This window comes from Bufo bufo, chromosome 2 (genome assembly GCF_905171765.1).
Source record: "Bufo bufo chromosome 2, aBufBuf1.1, whole genome shotgun sequence".
NCBI lineage: Eukaryota > Metazoa > Chordata > Amphibia > Anura > Bufonidae > Bufo > Bufo bufo.
In genome coordinates, this window is record NC_053390.1 from 449,058,339 (window position 1) to 449,078,037 (window position 19,699).

General features: G+C 42.9%; 1 protein-coding gene across 2 annotated transcripts in view; it reads right to left on the bottom strand.

Annotated features, from left to right (window-relative positions):
* Positions 1 to 12,583: 12,583 nt before the first annotated feature.
* LOC120989445 (calcium/calmodulin-dependent protein kinase type IV-like) overlaps positions 12,584 to 19,699 on the bottom strand; it is a 50,979-nt gene continuing 43,863 nt past the window's right edge. The window contains exons 10-12 of one of the 2 annotated variants that reach the window (XM_040417551.1): positions 18,580 to 18,706; positions 16,236 to 16,388; positions 12,584 to 12,968 (exon numbers count right to left, since the gene is read on the bottom strand). In XM_040417551.1, the coding sequence (XP_040273485.1) occupies positions 12,747 to 12,968; positions 16,236 to 16,388; positions 18,580 to 18,706 (502 nt within the window). In that variant the 3' untranslated portion in view covers positions 12,584 to 12,746. The remainder of the gene's footprint in view (positions 12,969 to 16,235; positions 16,389 to 18,579; positions 18,707 to 19,699) is intronic. The other variant, XM_040417552.1, reaches the window with a different exon arrangement.

The window sequence follows — 19,699 nt, forward strand, 5'->3', positions numbered from 1 at the left end:
CAGACAAGCCATATAACAGATCATATTTACTAATATGATCTGTTATATGACTTTGGATTGGATTTTTTGAAAATCGCCAGCCTGCCAGCCAATGATCGTTGCTGGCAGGCTGGTGACGAAATACTTCTTTTAATTTTGCCGGCCCACGATGCGCATGCGCGGGCCGGCTTTGAGCGAAATCTCGCGTCTCGCGAGATGACGCGTATATGCGTGACTCTGCGCAGCGCTGCCACCTCCGGAACGCAATCCTGCGTTAGGCGGTCCGGAGGTGGTTAAAAAAAGGGCAATAATTGCCAATGGTTTTTTGAAGAATGAATGACCTCACTAATTGAACTCCACACTGCTATTATTTTGAACATGCCCCTTTCAATTAGTGATTCAATTGCACAGAATCAGCAGCATGCATGTCATGACTGTTGGGTCTGTTGGACTTCTATTAATCTACTACACCTGCTAGTAAATTATTTGCCATGTAGAAATATCATTTCTACCAAAAACAGTGATTGATCAGGTTAGTGATGTCTGACTGCTATTATTTTGAACACAACTGTACCTGATCCCCGCCGCTCGGTTCTGGCTCCATCGCTGCTCTCCAGGTCCCGGGTGTCCTGTGTCAACATGTGGTGTGATCCAGGGTCATGTGACACATAGGTGATGTCACATGACTCAGTGACATGACGCATGGGTCACATGTCACTGCTCCGTCCAGTTATTGGCTGAAGAGATCATGTTATCTGGCATCAAACCAGATGTTAAAGCGGCAAGACCCAGGAGCCGACAGGGCAGCAATGGAGCCAGAACCCAGAAGAGGGGATTAGGTTAGTATGATTACCACCACGGGTCTGGCCATGCTGTGGGGTCTATAGAGAAGGTCCACAAAGGTGAACAATCCCTTTAAGCATCTGGTTCTTTTTTAAATGTTGACACAGTATCTGCCATTACTACTCTTTCTTGGGGTAGGGCATTTTATAGTTTTACTGCTCTAACTGTTAAAGGGGTTGTCTGTTTTATTTATATTGATGACCTATCCTCAGAGAATGCAGTACTTTTACGAATGCTGCCTTCTCTTCACTGTTTACCTGCTCACCATTGCAAACGCAGTGGTGAACATGTGTAATTACACATAAGCCACCCCATTCACTTCTATGGGACGGCTCCTTCCTGTTCACTTTCTCTTTAAACAGCTGATCGGTGGGGGCAAGGGGTGCACCACCAATGAGGCAAGGTAAGGTGATCGCCTCAGACAGTACCAGATGGGGCAAGAGGGGGCAGCAGAAGGGCCATTGGCAATGAGTGCTTCCATCTTGGAAATGCTCATCTCTACATATTCAACTGCATCGCTATACTCAGGACAGCAATACATTTGAATGCCACGATGGGGCATGGGAGTGATGTCTCCAATGCCCACCGTTTCCTCTAATAGGCTTTAGTCCTAGTTCCTGTAGCCTATCAGAGGCCGGTGTCATCATTATCTCGCTGCCTGAGCCGGGCTGTATAGAGCTCAGGACATAGACTAGAAGAGGTCTATGTCTTGCACTGCATTGCTGACAGCAGAATGGAGGTAAGTATTTGAGTTTATTATTTTTATTTGGCAGCATGCTGTTAGGCCACAATGGAGTGGGAGTCATTATTTTGTAACTGAATAAAGCACTATGGGGACATTGCGGCTGTGAAAAGGAGCATTTTTATACTGGCACACATTATAAGGGGACCACTATGGGGACATCTGTTATACCCGGGTCACTAAAAGAGGGTACTTTTTTGTACTGACACACATTATAAAGGAGCATTTTTTGTACTGGCACATAAGGGGGCATTTTTTTACTGGCACACATTCTAAGGTGACCACTATGGGGACATTTGTTCCACAGGGGACAATAAAAAGTAGGTTTTTTTTGTACTGCCACACGTTATAAGGGAGCATTTTTAGTATTGGCGCACATTACATGGGGGGATTATTTTACTGGCAAACATTATAAGAGGTTATATTTTTGTACTGGCACACATTATAAGGGGGTATTTTTTGTACAGGCATACATTATAGGGGAAAATATTACTACTAGGGGCACTATGGGGGCATTATTACTTCTGGGGGCAAAATGAGGGACATTATTACTATTGGGTGCACTGTTACCACATAGTGCACTCTGGCAGAGAATTATTATTATTGGTGGGACTTTTTGGAGGACTGTTACATTGGTAGGCACGCTGGCACAGTATCAGCTTAGCACAATTATTTTTGGAGGACACTATGTTTTATGGCACTATAAGTTTAGGGGCACTATTTCCTGGGTACAGTTTTTTTTTAGGGCACTGTGTGCTAAAAATTATTGAAGGGGGACTATCTGTGTGGTACTAGTATTTTCAGGGAAGTTATCTGTTTCTGCAGTATAGTATTGGGGATCACAGTGGGCCCAGTATTGGGGGTGGCAGGATGGGGTGTTCAGAAGATGGGAAGGATGATGGAAAAGTAGGAAACTACAATGTCTGTCAAACTCTGCAGAGAAGAAATGGCTGAAAGAAATTATCATGGCGGTCTGGTCTGAATGGAGAAGATAAAGAAAGAGAACGTCTACATCAGAGGACATGTCACTGTATGTAATAGCTATGTGGCGCTGTATTATCCTTTATGTTTTGTAGCTCTGTATGTAATGTTTTCCAAGTATGTGTTTAACAGTAAGGCTGGAGGGAAGGGGTCAGGTTAAGAAATTGGAATGGGGGGGGGGTTTCAGTTTTCGCTTAAGGTAGCAGAAGGGCCCCCCCATGATCTTTATTGATTACTTATCCTGGGGATACGTCAATATAAATACAGCAGACAACCCCTTTATTTGATGTCTAAATCGCCTTTCCTCCAGAATATTTCCTGGTCCTTTGTGAATGTCTTAGAATAAAAAAAATCATGTTGTACAAATGCAGCAGAGTTAACAGTCATAACGCGTGAACTAGATGTGATAACTCACCAAGTGTGTGTGTCTGCTACATCTGTCGTTCTTTGTATTGACCACACGTGTATTTATACATTTAAATGAGAACTCCTCTAAGTAAGGGTACAGCCACACGTTCAGGGTTTGGAAAGCCAGGAGTGGTTTCAAGAAGAGGAGACATCTACGAAAACTGTTTTAAAGGAAAGATACCTTAGTTGCCCATAGCAACCAATCGGATTCCAACTTTCATTTTTCAGAGCTCCTTTGGAAAATGAACAGTGGAATATGATTGGTTGCTATGAACAATTAAGTTTAGCTTTACACCATTTTTGAAAAATCTCTCCTCTAGTATTTGTCCTTAATACTCTCTCTTCTTTTATGATCCACTCCTGATTTTGGATTCAAAAAGAGCATAAAAACAAGCTGAACTTGTGGATGTATCCTGAAGCGTCTTTTTTTCAAACTAAGACCAATTTTTTAAACCCCTTATTATATGACACACCTTCTATCCCATTTAGTAATCTGGTTTCCTGAACCCTTTCTAGCTCTCCTGTATGCTTTAGGGCTCATGCGCACAAGCGTAATGGCTCAGTGCCCTTGCGGTCCACAATATATGGGCATTGGCTGTGTGCCCTCTGTTTGCCGATACAGACTCGTTAACTTGAATAGGTCCGCGATCCACAAGTTACGACCCAAGATAGAACATGGATCAGAAAGCCCACGGAAGAGTTTCATAGTGCTTCCGTGGTCTTCTGATCCGTACCTCTGCTATGCAAAAGACAGGTGAAGTCTTATCTTCAGTTGTATCTGGCAGCGCCATGGAGTGTGCACGGCCAGTGCCCTTATATTGCGGACCAGCCATTTACAGTCCTCACTGAGCCAGTACGGTTGTGTGCATGAGCCCTTATAGTATATGAAGCCCAAAACTAAATCCCATATTGAAGATGTGGCCTTACGAGGGATTTATAGAGGGGAATTATTACACTGGGATCACAGGTTTTCATCTCTCTTTTTATTGACCCTAAAATTGTCACGGATGAAGTTAGCAGATAGCTGGAACATATAAATAAATGAGCGACTGGCTTGATCCCAAACTAAGGAGCTTATAGGTGAGCCCTATAAAACCCTAAGAGCTCTCCCTGACTGCTATGCACATGCAAGGGTCTGTATGGTAGACGATTGCATGCACGCATACCTAATACTGTGTGACACCTGAAAACCCTATAATAGTGAGGGGACACGGCCACCGGCTCCCTGCACTTAATACGGATGGAGTCAGGGTCACCTAGAATCAAGCCAGCAAGGAAACACAATAAAGTAAATGACTTATCTGAACAAACAGCAAAAGCAGCCTCCAGCAGTGAACACCTCATCCAGGAAGTAGTATAAACCGCAAAGTGAGGCAGTTTGGGAGGGATTATAAAGGAAGACAATTAGTCTAAATAATGTCACCGCCAGCTTTGTGAGAAGGTCTGTTAGACGTTCTTCGCTACCTCTTGCATGAAGTTCTTTGTTTTGGTTTCACTTTGTCATCTCCTTTCCTTCTCCCAGCTGTCATCTATTTGCACTGATTGTCTCCCTTTATATTCCCTCCCATACTGCCTCACTTTGCGGTTTATACTTCTTCCTGGATGAGTTGTTCACTGCTGGATGCTCCTTCTCCTGATTCCTCAGATAAGTCTGTTTCCTTTATTTGTGTTTACTTGCTGGCTTGATTGTAGGTGACCCTGACTCCGTCCGTATTAAGTGCAGGGAGCCGGTGGTAGTGTCCCCTCACTATTATAGGGTTTTCAGGTGTCAGATAGCATAAGGTACGTGGACATGCAATCGTCTACCATAAAGATCTTTGCAAGGGCATAGCAGTCAGGGAGAGCTCTAAGGGTTTTATAGGGCTCACCCATATGCTCCTTAGTTTGGGATCAAGCCAGTCGGATGTTTATTTATAAGTTCCAGCTTTCTGCAACACCATCCGTGACAAATAAGAGACACCTGGCAGAAGGAAAGGAGATGAGAAAGTAAACCAAAACAAAGAACATCATACAAGAGGTAGAGAAGAACGTCTGCCAGATCTTCTCACAGAACTGGCGGTGACAGTACCCTTCCCTCTACGGGTGGACTCCGGACACTCAGAGCCCACCTTCTCAGGTTGAGACCTATGGAAAGTCCTGATGAGACGAATGGCCTTAATGTCCGCCACTGGGACCCACATCCACTCCTCAGGACCATAACCCTCCCAATGAACGAGGTACTGAAGAAAACCGCGGATAATGAGAGAATCCACAATTCTAGAGACCTGAAATTCAAGATTACCATCAACAATAATCGGAGGAGGAGGCAAAGAGGAGGGTACAGTGGGTTGGACATAAGGTTTTAATAGGGACTTGGAAGATCCATAATGTTTTTCACAAGTCTGAGGAAGATCAAGACGGAAGGCAACAGGATTGATGACGGACAAGATCTTGTAAGGCCCAATAAACTTAGGACCCAACTTCCAGGAGGGAACCTTCAGTTTGATATTCTTTGTAGACAACCACACCAGATCACCAACATTCAGGTCCGGACCAGGCACTAGTCTCTTATCCGCCACACGCTTATATCTCTCACTCATCCTCTTCAGATTACCCTGAATCTGTTGCCAAATAAATGACAAAGACTAGGAAAATCTCTCATCAGGTAAACCAGAAGACCCCTCTCCAGAGAATGTCCCAAACTGCAGATGAAACCCATATGCACCAAAAAATTGTGACTTATCAGAGGACTCCTGGCGACGGTTATTTAAAGCAAACTCAGCAAGGGACAAAAAAGAATACCAATCCTCCTGATTCTCCGCCACAAAACAGCGCAGATATGTCTCCAGATTCTGATTGACGCGTTCGATCTGACCATTCGACTGCGGGTGAAAAGCAGAAGAGAACGACAACCGAACCCCCAAGCGAGAACAGATGGCCTTCCAGAATCTGGAAACAAATTGCGTGCCCCTATCAGAAACGATGTCTGAAGGAATGCAATGCAATGCAATTTAACAATATGATCAACAAACGCTTGCCCCAGCGTCTTAGCATTGGGTAACCCAGGAAAGGGAATGAAATGTGCCATTTTGCTAAAACGGTCTACTACCACCAGAATCACAGTCTTCCCCGAGGAACGAGGCAGGTCCGTAATGAAGTCCATGGACAGATGCGTCCAAGGACGGGAAGGAATGGGTAACGGGAGGAGAGAACCTGATGGCCGTGAATGAGGGACCTTGGCACGAGCGCAGGTCTCGCAGGCTGCCAGAAAACCCTCAACCGTCTTACGAAGAGCCGGCCACCAGAATCTCTGAGCAATGAGATCCACTGTGGCTCTACTTCCCGGGTGCCTAGCAAGGACAGTATCGTGGTGCTCCTTAAAAACCTTGTGTCATAAAGCGAGAGGCACAAACAACCTCCCAGGGGGATAAAGATCAGGAGCCTCTGCCTGGGCTGCCTGAACCTCTGCCTCTAAATCAGGATAAAGAGCAGAGACGACCACCCCTTCAGCCAAAATGGGACCAGGGTCTTCAAAGTTCCCCCCTCCCGGAAAACAACGTGACAGGGCATCCGCCTTCACATTTTTAACCCCAGGGCGGAACGTAACAACAAAATTAAACCTAGAAAAGAACAAAGACCATCTGGCCTGTCTCGGGTTCAGACGCTTGGCCGATTCCAAGTAGGCCAGATTCTTATGGTCGGTAAACACGGTAATAGGGTGTCTGGCTCCCTCTAACCAATGGCGCCATTCCTCAAAAGCTAATTTGATGGCCAACAACTCCCTATCTCCCACATCGTAATTTCTCTCTGCAGAGGAGAGTTTCCTTGAGAAAAAGGCACACGGTCGCCATTTGGCAGGAGAGGGACCCTGAGATAAGACCGCACCCACACCCACCTCAGAAGCATCCACCTCAACAATAAAAGGTAGAGAGACATCAGGTTGTACCAAAATGGGAGCGGAAGCAAAACTCTCTTAATTACTAGAAAAGGCTTTAAGCGCATCTACCGACCACGAGGAAAAATCCACCCCCTTTTTAGTCATATCAGTGAGTGACTTAACAACAGAGGAATAATTCAAAATGAACTTTCTGTAATAATTGGCAAAACCCAAAAACCGCATCAGCACCTTCTGATTCTCAGGAAGCTCCCAATCAAGGACAGCGCTGACCTTCTCAGGGTCCATCGAAAACCAGAAGCAGAGAGAAGAAAACCAAGAAATCGAATCTCCGGAACTGCAAACACACATTTTTCCAGTTTAGCGTATAATTTATTCTCTCGCAGAATCAGCAAGACCTGACATAGGTGGTCCCGATGAGTCTTGAAATCAGGAAAAAAAATCTAAATGTCATCTAGAAACACCAGTACAAATTTCCCCATTAAATGCTAAAAAATGCTGTTCACAAAATGTTGGAAGACGGCCGGAGCATTCATCAAACCAAAGGGCATAACCAAATTCTCGAAATGACCCTCAGGGGTATTGAAGGCCATCTTCCATTCATCCCCTTCCCTGACCCTGACTAGGTTGTATGCTCCTCTTAAATCCAACTTAGAAAAAACTTTAGCCCCAACAATCTGGTTAAACAGGTCCGGGATCAGAGGAAGCGGATATGGGTCACGAATCGTGATACGGTTCAGCTCCCTGAAATCCAGACAAGGTCTTAAAGAAGCATCTTTTTTCTTAACAAAAAAAAAAACCTGCGGCAACAGGTGACTTCGGGGGGCAGATGTGTCCCTTTCTCAGGCTCTCAGAGATATAAGTACGCATAGCGACTCTTTCAGGTTGGGAAAGATTGTATAGTCGTGATTTTGGCAGCTTGGCGCCTGGGATGAGATTAATAGGGCAGTTGTACTCCCGGTGAGGGGGCAACTCCTGGACACCACTCTCGGAAAACACATCCGAAAATTCAGAGAGAAAAGATGGCACAGTCTTGGTAGAAACCTCTGAAAGAGACGCAGTGAGGCAATTCTCTCTGCAAAACTCACTCCAACCATTTATTTGCCTTGCTTGCCAATCAATGGTGGGGTTATGTTTAGTGAGCCAGGGTAGCCCCAACACTAGAGGAGTAGGTAATCCGCTTAAGACGAAACATAACATATCCTCAACATGAGCGTCACCCACAGTCAAACGGATATTGTGAACTATGCCCTTTAACGATCTTTGAGAAAGTGGAGCGGAATCGATAGCAAAAACAGGTATATCCTTTTCCAAAGTGCATACCTGGAAACCATGCGTTGTTGCAAATTGATTATCAATGAGATTGACAGCTTCTCCACTATCTACAAAAATGTCACAAACAATGTTCTTGCTGTCTAGCGCCACCCTGGCAGGTAGGAGAAAACGGGAACTACAAGCAAACGGCTTCAATTTCCGCATCAACCTTGCCAATAGTAGCAAATGGACAGTTTTTAGAGTTTTTTTTTTGTTTTGTTTTGTTTTTATTACCCTCAGAAAACGCCATGAATCTCTTAGAGGGGCAAACATTAGCCAAATGATTTATACCCCCACAACAGAAACAAACCCTCCTCTGAGAGCTGAATCCTCTACTATCAGAGGCAAGCAAACCCAGCTGCATGGCCTCCTCCTCAGAGGGGATTGACAGAGACTGAGACCCCTGCGCACTGAATGAGACAGCCCCACTGTCCTTGGGCTGAATATGATAGGAAAGAGTAGTCTCCTCTTTCTCTCTCTCTAAGACGCCTGTCAATACGAACAGCTAGAGACATGGCTGACTCTAACGACGCTGGTCTCTCATGAAAAGCGAATGCATGTTTCAATCTTTCCGAAAGACCATAGCAAAATTGACTTTGGAGTGCAGCATCATTCCAACCAGTATCAGCTGCCCATCTCCGAAATTCTGAACAATATATCTCTGCGGACTGTTTACCCTGGCATAAAAGACGCAGTTTAGATTCAGCCAGAGCAATACGATCCGGGTCATCATATATCTGCCACAGGGCTACAAAAAAATTAATCCACCGATTGGAGGGGCCGTGCCCCCACCGGCAGCGAAAAGGCCCTAGACTGAGCGTTATCCCTGAGCAGCGAGATGATGATCCCCACCCTCTGCTCCTCATCACCAGAGGAATGGGGAAGTAGGCGAAAATGGAGTTTGCAAGCCTCTCTAAAGCGAACAAAATTCTCACTACCCCCGGAGAACGTATCCGGGAGCGAGATCTTAGGCTTGGAACAAACTACATGAACGCCAGCAGAACCGGTCACCTGAAACTGAGACACAGTTTTACGGAGATTTGCTACCTCCAGCGAAAGACCTTGCATGCGGTCAATCAAGGCTGAAACCGGATCCATGCTTAAGACGGTTATGGCGGTTTATAATGTCACGGATGAAGTTAGCAGATAGCTGGAACATATAAATAAATGAGCGACTGGCTTGATCCCAAATTAAGGAGCTTATAGGTGAGCTCTATAAAACCCTAAGAGCTCTCCCTGACTGCTATGCACATGCAAGGGTCTGTATGGTAGACGATTGCATGCCCTCGTACCTAATACTGTGTGACACCTGAAAATCCTATAATAGTGAGGGGACACGACCACCGGCTCCCTGCACTTAATACGGACGGAGTTAGGGTCACCTAGAATCAAGCCAGCAAGGAAACACGATAAAGTAAATGACTTATCTGAGCAAACAGCAAAAGCAGCCTCCAGCAGTGAACACCTCATCCAGGAAGTAGTATAAACCGCAAAGTGAGGCAGTATGGGAGGGATTATAAAGGAAGACAATTAGTCAAAATAAGTGACACCTGGCAGAAGGAAAGGAGATGAGAAAGTGAAACCAAAACATAGAACATCATACAAGAGGTAGAGAAGAACGTCTGCCAGATCTTCTCACAGAACTGGCGGTGACAAAAAAGGTTATTTGCTTTGGCAGCTGCTGCTTGACATTGAGCCTAGCTTACTTGTGACCAGAATATCCAAGTCTTTTTCTTATTCTATGTAATGTGTATGTACCCATACGATTACTGTGACCTAGGTGAATTATTTTACACTTATCAACATTAAAATTCATCCCCCAATTTGACCAACTAATTGTTTAGGTTTTATATGTAGTAAATGGAAAAGCTGGGTTTTTGAGCCTTTATTGTTTGTTTTTTAAATTTTTTATTAAACTTTATTTTACCTGCCATTTTGTCTGTCCTGAAACCTGATGCCCCCTTTATAGTCAATGGTGTCATAACAAATCCAGCATTACCATTTTTTTTCAGTTCCTAGACTGGAACATAAAGATGGAAAATATGCCAGCGATGTAAACCTAGCCTTTACCTATTTGCACATTTTGCATATTACATGCATTTTTTTCCTGGTGGATTCTCGTGCGGAAAAACTGCAGTAAAATGTATGCAGTTAGGCAAATCTCATGTAAACTTTTCATTCCATGTGGAAATTGACCTGCCATGTGTATTTTGAATTCCACAGCATTTCCATTTTTTGTGCGGGTTTCAGCCTTTTCTATGCAAGGATGAGATCTCTGGCAAAACCACATCAAATCCGCACCAAAAAAAGCATTGTTTGGTACAGATTTGGTGGGGAAATGGAATTTTTGCAAGACAGCCTACACCCATGAGCAGTGTAATAAGGTACCTGGAATCATTATGGATGGAAGGTATGTGTCACCGAGGTTCCTGGTCTCGGTGAAGTAAGAGCCGTTTTTTTATTTGTTAGCAGCAGCTATTGCTAACTGACACCTTGTTATTTAGCATGGCTGTCATAGCTGATCCAGGACGGCTCTTGCTGGGAGTAGTCAAAGTGCTGGGTGGGTGACTACTCCCCATGTTCCAGGCTGGGTTTTGCCAGGCATAAAAGCAGCCAGCACTGCCAGGTGTGTGGATTTACCTCCCTCTGACAGTGGAGTTCAGGAGTCTGTGTGCTGTAAACTGAGGGCTGTGCTGGGATTTGAGATTTGAACCAGGCTGGAGGACTCAAGCCCCTCTAAAGGCGAACAAGCCGCCTATGGACTTGATGAGGCTAAACTGCTAACAGGTTGTGCATTAACACCCAGGAGAAAAGGTGACTTTTATTGTTTATGGACTTTCCTTCTGTGTGAACAAACACCAAGCCACCTGCGTTTGGTGATACACATTATCGGCATTTTGTTATACACCAATGTGTGAATAAACACCGCTGTATTGATTCAAGAACTGTGTACTTTGCCTCTTTACTGCATCCGCTAGTCCTAACTACCAGAGCGAAACCCCACAGCAGTTAGCTTCATGTTCACCGTGCCTCAGGGTGTAATATGATGGCAGGGCGAAGGTGCCTTCCCTTACGCCCCTAGCTGCCATGATGACCACTTGACACCCTGCGACATCATTGGGTGACAGAGGAACCCCACCCTCTGTCTGCTGGCTTACGCTACTTTCACACTAGTGGCACGGACCTCCGGCAGGCTGTTCCGTCGGGTGAACAGCCTCTCAGATCCATCCTGCCGCTAGTGACCGTGTGACCCCGGACTGCTGCTCCGTCCCCATTGACTATAATGGGGGTGGTGCAGAGTTCCGGCGGAGGCACGGCAGCGCACAGCGAAAGGCTGCCGGAATAAAACTACGACATGTCCGAAATTTATTCCGGCAGCCTCTCGCCGTGCGCTGCCGTGCCTCCACCGGAACTCCGCACCACCCCCATTATAGTCAATGGGGACGGAGCAGCAGTCCAGGGGCACACGGTCACTAGCGGCAGGACGGATCCGACAGGCTGTTCACCTGACGGAACAGCCTGCCGGAGGTCCGTACCGCTAGTGTGAAAGTAGCCTTAGAAGGTGCGTTAACAACCATATATCAATTAACCCCTAGTAAGCGCCAGGTAATCTAATTCATTCTATAATATGCTAATTGAAAATAGGCAACAAAGTACCCTAATCATGCATTACTGCTAATTGATATGTATTAATTTGTAGTTCATATTGTGTTAAAACATAACTTTTATTAACATAATAAATGAGATTAAGGGATTTAAAAATGAGTGGTTTCTGATTGGGATTAATTAATTTTATACATGTAGAGTTGGTGCACTCAGGCAGTAAGCCTGCAGCGTGTATAATGTTTAGAACAGGCATGCTCAACCTGCGTCCCTCCAGCTGTTGCAAAACTACAACTCCCAGCATGCCCGAACAGCCTACAGCAGTGCATTGTGGGAGATGTAGTTTTACAACAGCTGGAGGGCCGCAGGTTGAGCATGCCTGGTTTAGAAGAAATAGCACTATATAGATGAATGCAGTTTGCATACTAAAAGCAGAGAGTAATCAGAACATCAAATACATTCGATTTAAAAAATAAAGACAGAGCCCCCACCCCCACCTGACATGTTTCGCAGCATACATGGCTTTCGGTATACAAACTACTTTCGCTTCCAAATGCGCTCATCTAACCTTAGCCAAACCTGTGGTGCATTTACAATCTATTAGGCCTGGTTCACATCGCTGTTTTGTTTCGGATTCTTTTAATCAATCAGAAGAACAGATTTTTTTTTTTAAACGGTTCCCTTATTTTGAGCATCCATTGTGCTTATGTTGCATAGTCAGTTCTGTCTGAGATCCGTTATTTTTGATGGAGGTCCTTTGTCGAAATGACAAAATTAGATACAAAATAAGCACAATGAATGCTGAAAATAAAGGATTGATTCTTTGTTTGTTTTTTATCTGTTTTTTGTATTTTTTTTTTAAATATGTGCATGCATAGCTGATCTTGCATCAACAAATCTGTTTACTTCAACACCTATAGAAAATGTTTCTGAATTCCATCCAAAGCCATGTTGTTCATACTGTAAAATCATTACCAGTTTGGATTTTATTTGTTAGACAAGTCATCTGGTTGTCTCATTGTATGCCACATCTGCACTCAGTGTGTGCTTCTGCCTTACAGGGCCTTGTAAGGGACCCTCTGATTTATTTTGCTCGCCTCCATCCTCAGCATCTAAAATATTACACATTTTTCGATCTTCTTTGTTTTGCATATCTTCGGGTTTATCAGAATGACTATGATTATTCCCCAAACGGCTTGATGCTACTACAGCTTTCATTGCTGCCTATGGAAAAAAGACAAAGGAAAGAAAAACTTACTGGTCGAATTCCGTTTATAATATTTTTTTTTTAAATGTATACTTTTTTTTTTTAAAGGCCCTAGAATTAAATGCACCTTTTCACTTGTATATATTTTATGAAGTCCTCTGCCCCATTTCCTCCAATTAGGTATCTTCTTCGCGGATGAAGGAAAGTCTGAAATTCTATTAAGCTTTTTCTAAATTTGTTTTATATTATTGACTCAAAGTGTGCCTTTACATTAGTTTTGTCACTGATGGATGTTTTTGACAAAAAAAAGGTTTAAAAAATGTATGATTTGATCATAGTTTTTGAGGTGTTTGTACCTATATAGTGTGTTTTGCATGAGTAGTGTTTTTTTGGATTTGTATGTGTCCCCTGTGATGTTCCTTGCTCTGCAGGAATAAAAAACATTGTTAAAAAAAAAGCCATGCAAACATGCTTTTGAAACTGCAAAAAACAAACAAAAAGCAATCAAATATAATGTATAGAAGAAAAAGTCCAAAACAGGCTGTGATGTAAAAAAAAAATGGCATTAACACAAAAATACACCTAAGAGTAAAAAACACCACTACCAAAAAAACACCTGTAAAATTAATATTTCCCATAGACTTCCATTCAAAGCACCAATAAAACCAAAACACCATAAAACGCCCACAAAAAAACTATGTGTAAGCCCACGCTAAAGGCGGTTTACCTTTTTTTTGTTTAAAGGAAATCTGTCACATGTGTAATCTTGTGCAATACCCCAGACCTGGGGTTACTACAATATTGTACATAGTTATTGTGTATTGTTGTATTTTGTATTGTTGTATCATGTTATGGCTGTTTGTTCCAGTAAGGAATGGTTGGCAAGGAACAGGGCTAACCACCCTGCTCCTCCCCTCTTAGAAGGGGTGGGCTGGGGCTGCTTTCTGCCAGGAAACCACAGAGGAGAGGAATCACACTGCTGAGCTCCTGGACTCCTTATCTGCAGTACTACTCCTATATCACTGCAGATAATAGTCCACAATCATGGTGACAGATTCCTTTTAAAATAATGTTTTTTGTTAGCAAAAAACACTACAGCCCAATGTTACAGGTTGGCCAATAGGAAATTATAGCAAACTAACGCCTTAAAATCACTGCATTTTGTGGTCGGTGTTTTAACATAGGGAAGGGTGATATTTGAATATATATATATATATATATATATATATATATATATATATATATTTAAAAAAATAGGCCCTGTATAGCCAGTGGACATATATGGGTCCCCTGTATGTGGGCCCAGTATGTAGATCTGTCCAGGTTGTGTGTATGTCTATGCATGTATACCTAAGTGCCCCCAGGTTGTGTGGATATATATATATATATATATTTTGATATGATCCTCAGGTTGAGTAATGTGTGTGTGTATATATATATATATATATATATATATATATATATATATATATATATAATCAGCCTAGTTCTGTTTAGGGATTTTTATTACGTAGGCGTGTGTGATGTTATGGTGTGGCATCTGGGGGAATGCTCTCATTTACACCTTGGGCAGGAAGTCCTTTGATTCCTTTGTCTGTATAGATCCTGAGCTAGTCTCAGGTGGCCAAATGGCAGTTCAAGCATTCCGTCACATGCCCACGATGATGTCATCACCCTCCTGCTGCTTTTGGGCTTATATTAGCCCTAGCCAGGACAAAGGCGCTCTGTCTCTTGGAACTGGACTACAAACAGAGACACATGGGAACAGCTCCCTGAAGGAAGAGAGGCAGAGTCCCACATGCCCCTGGAGATGGCTGAGTAACCCTTTCACTCCAGCATTGCAGTACCCCTAATACCCCTGCCCTGATTTACCCCTATTCACCCCTGGCCTGCATTGGGTTAACCCTAACCCCTGCATTTCCCTATACCACCGATAACCCCTGTTGCATAATCCCTGCATTAACCCCTGGTCCACCAACCATCCCCTAAGCCTGGCTGCTGAACTCCTGCAGTCAGTATACCCCTGCTGCTGACCTCCTGCAGCATTAACCTCAGCCCTGTCTGCCCATTGACCCTTGAGGCAACCCCTGTTACCCCTGCAGGGTATTAACCCCTCTGAACCCCTCCATACAGGAAGTGTTAACCCTTTCCTGGGTTACCCCCTGCACAGTTAACCCCTGCTCTCCCCTGCTGACCCCTGTAATACCTCCACTGGTATCCCCTGCTATATCAACCCATCATCTACCCCTGATCCCCTGGTACCCCTTGATACCCCTTCACGGCTGCCCTGCATACCCCAGCAGGGGCTGAGTGTGTATTTACCCCTCGTTACTCCCTTAGGGACAGCTTAGAGCCAGGTTGGGTGGGCTGTTAACCTGCTTTTGTATGTGTGTATGTTAGTTAAAGTTTGTGGGTGGAATTTGGGATTGTGTAGTGTAGTTAGTACTGTATTTTTAGTGCTATACGGTTAGTGTATTGTATGCGTCATTATTTAGTGTACCGTAGATATCAATAAATATTGTGCGTTATTTGTACCTACTGTGTAGCGTGTTTTATTAGCGGTAGCTAGTTCAGTAAGGCGCATGCAGCTAGTTTGGCGATTAGTGTAAGGCAAAGTAATAGTGATATCTTTATTTAAGGTATAAATAGGTGGAGTCATCAGTAGACGATTTCTCCTATTTATGAATATTAATATTTGCATAAATATTGGTAATTAATATTCCCCCTTAACACATAGCTTCCTGGCATTTTTTTATTTTATTGCAGCATACTTTTGGTGTGATTTGTTTTAGATTTTTTCCATAGATTTCTCTATAAGAAAAAAGTTTGAAAACAGCTGCAAGCAAAAAGTTATGTGACTAAAAAAATGTCATGTGTATCATGAGTCTCTGTTTGAAATACATTCTCCATGAGGTTTGTCACATTTCCATTTACTAGAGATGGGAACAAAGGTAACTCTTGACTGCTATTAAAGGGGTTCTCCGGAATTTTAATATTGATGACATATCCTCAGGAGAACCCCTCTAACTTATGATGGTTATTTAAAAAAAAAAAATGTATTGTTATTTTTCACATTAAAATCCTTGAGGATAAATGGAGTAAATTGTAGATACCTGCAGACATAATTCAACATCACATAAGAGCTGACAGACATCTTTTATGGCAGAACTTATTACTAAGGTCGCGATTGTGCATTTGGTAGCGTGTGTGTAGTACAGTATGTATACACTGTGTATTTCTACAGTGCCATCAATAGGAGTGAAAATGTGACTGAAAAACCATACCTTAAGTTTGCGCTTGGCATTAAATTCTTGAAGTTTCCTTTGTGTGCGATCCATATGGAAAAGCTTAGCAGCCCTTCCTGTTACCCATGGGTGCTGTAGAGCTTGTGAAGTTGTTAACCTTTTCCTTGGATCTAACACTATCAACTTCTGGACCTGCAAAAAAATTTTTGTTAAATTTATTGTTTGGGTACACTATTTGCAAACGTGTATATTCAGATCAAAATCTTGAAAATCCTGACTGCATGGTGGCTAGGTTTTGGGGGCGAGTCTAAAGGTGTATTTACATGTACCAAGCTTCAAATGATTGTTGGGAAAGAAGTGTTCCTTCCAGACAGTTGGTTGCTCGTTAAGTGGAGGTGAAGCTCTACATTTACATGCAGCACCTCCACAGTATGAGAACAAGGGATCGCTATTGTAAATCCACCTTTACCAAAGAAACATCTGTATGAGGTTTGTATTGTTTTTCTGTTTATGTATTGGGTTCCTCCAAAAGTACATTTGTTTATTGGCCCTTATGAGATAGAGAATATAAAATTGAGAGCCATAGTGGGGACAGGGAATGGGAATAATGACAATACAGTACGGTGCCATCTAATTTGTTGCCGCTATATAAAAAGCAAATAATTTTGCAGCCGCTAATTGATTACCATTAGTAATGGTATTTTTTGGGCCTTAGGATTTTTAGCCTATGTAGTGTGTTTTACCATCCGGTGTTTTTTAACCCCTTTCTGACATCTTCCATATATGTAGAAGTCTTTTAGAGATGGCACTCACTCAGAAGCTGAGGGGCTCCATAGCTGCTGGTTGCCTGCTGTCACACACAGCAGATACCCGGTGACAGAGTCTGTGATTGGAGACAACTTTGATCAAAGACTTTTAACTTTTAAGAACTGCCAGAATGGCTTCCCGACAACAAGATCATGGGAGCTGTCTGGTTGCTGTAGCAGCCTGTGGCTTTCTGAGGCCTGCTATAGTAAAGTTTTAAGCCCGTGGCAGGGCTTGATAGGAACGGTTGAATATGGTGGCTGTGTCCTGTCACTAAATTTGCCAATAACTTTCTGGCCTTCTAACCAAATTAAAAGAATTTAGATGTTTTATGATCTCTATGAAATCTCTGAAAAAGCTGCAAATCAAAGTTATGTTTCAATGTAACCCACTTAGATTGAGACTATTCTGTTGGAGTAGTAACAAAGGCCATATATTTTTGTCAAAGTTTTACTGTAGCCCACTGATACTTATGCCTGGCTTCTTTCTTTTTTTTTTGCTACCGTGTAAGAAATAATTTTGCCCCGTAAGACTGTCTTTGCAGTATCCCAAAATAAAGGAGGATTATCTGCATAAGGCTCATTATTATCAGAATTATCCTACCCTTTAGATGGTTAATGAACTCATCTAAAAACCCAAAGAGACACCAGAGAGAGCCACTCCCATTTGGGATGATGTCTTCAATGCACACACTCACAGGACATTGGTCAGAGACCACCTTGTCTCCCACATAAAAATCACTATATCTTTGCAAAAGAAGTCTAGTAAGAAGTAGTCTATTCGTGACCACTATTGCTGAGCATGCAAATAATCGGGGTCATTTATTATGACTCCCTACACCAGTTTTTGGCATAAAAAAGTAACAAAGCCCTGTCATGCAGTTTTTTAAACACCTGTGTGCCTAAAAATTTTTACGCTACACCTCCCTTAAAACTGGGCAGTGGTAGGGGTGTTGTGGGGAATGGGGGGATAGGACCACCAGCCCCCACAAATTCACTAACCCACTCCCACATGAGTATGTTTCTTATTCTTTAAAGAATTATGTTCTGTGGGGATATTTATCATTGTAGGTGTATCTGAGGTTTTAGATTGGAGTTGCTATGGGCACCTGCGCCAGATGCGCAAAAAACGGATGACATACGGATGTGTTCTGTATGCATTCCGTATTTTTTGCGGACCCATTGACTTGAATGGAGCCACAGAGCGTTATTTGTGGGCAATAATAGGACAAGTTCTATCTTTCAGCAGAACGCATATGGACCGCAAACGGAATCCGCAAAAACGAAACAGAAACAAAAAAAAAAAAAAATGTGCAAGAGTCCTACGACTGTCAATTTACTCCTCCTCCTGCCTCCCCTCTCCATGGACTTCAATGGGTAGCATGTAATCTGATCTGTTAGTGAGTTAACAGTCCATTAGTATCGTAGAACGTTAATCTAAAAGGGATGGGGGTGTAAAAGCTGAGAAAATCTACATATTACAAAGTTTCTTATATTGACCTGTACTATTGATTTATTTAGTTAAGTCAAAAGTTATTGACCATTTAAGTCTAACTTATTGCCATTTTAGCATCACTCACCAAGTCCTTGGCATTCAATGAAATTTCATCCCACCAGGGCGACAAGAATTTAAAGTCACAAGTCAGGATTCTGCTGTACATGTACTGATCTCCTCGTGCATCAAAGAATGGTTCAAACCCACATAGTCTGGTAAAAATAAAAGATTTTTAAGATTCATCTGTTCGTATAACTGTTACACTAACAAAATGAGATGTTGTTTAGGTGTTTTATTATAACATTTGAATGTGCACTGAAAATCTGCACTGTTCTTGGTGCATTAAAATGGGAACTTTGATAGAAAGAACTACTCGGTTGGTACTTTCAGATTTTATTCGGTTTTATTGTAACTGCTATGTGGGTTTGGTATATGTTAAATGTTGTGGTATATGGTATATGTTGTGGGTTAAAACAGAGATCTAACAATATAGGATATTGTATGAATTACTCAACATAGAATCATAAAGCTCCTGTATTTACAGAAACCACCCCCCCATGTATACTTATAAAACAAAGAGATACAGTTTCAAGACAGTCCCCTGTACAGCTATTCCCTTACAATTGCATGTTAAATTTACATGCATAGACATTAAAATAACAGTGAAAAAAGGTTCAACGTTTAAAGGCTTCCAGTGGGGCATAAAAGTGTAAAAATACAGCGGAGAGCGTCACAGCCAGGGATGTACTGATGCTATTCATTAGCATGCCAGGCAGGAAACGTGAACGGGGGCACTGCGGGCGAATGGAGCGTCGCCCAGACAAACTAGTAAGCAATATTGCACAGTGCCCTACATAACCTGCTAGTTGTTTCATAATGTCTAGACCCATGAAAGGTCCTCTTTAACCTGGCAAGGACACTTCTGAAGTTGCAGCTTAGGCTACTTTCACACTTGCGCTTCATCGGATCCGTTCTGAACGGATCCGATCATATTAATGCAGACGGAGGCTCCGTTCAGTACGGATCCGTCTGCATTAATAACTTAGAAAAATTTCTAAGTGCGAAAGTAGCCTGAGCGGATCCGTTCAGACTTTCAATGTAAAGTCAATGGGGGACGGATCCGCTTGAAGATTGAGCCATATGGTGTCATCTTCAAGCGGATCCGTTCCCATTGACTTACATTGTAAGTCTGGACGGATCCGCAC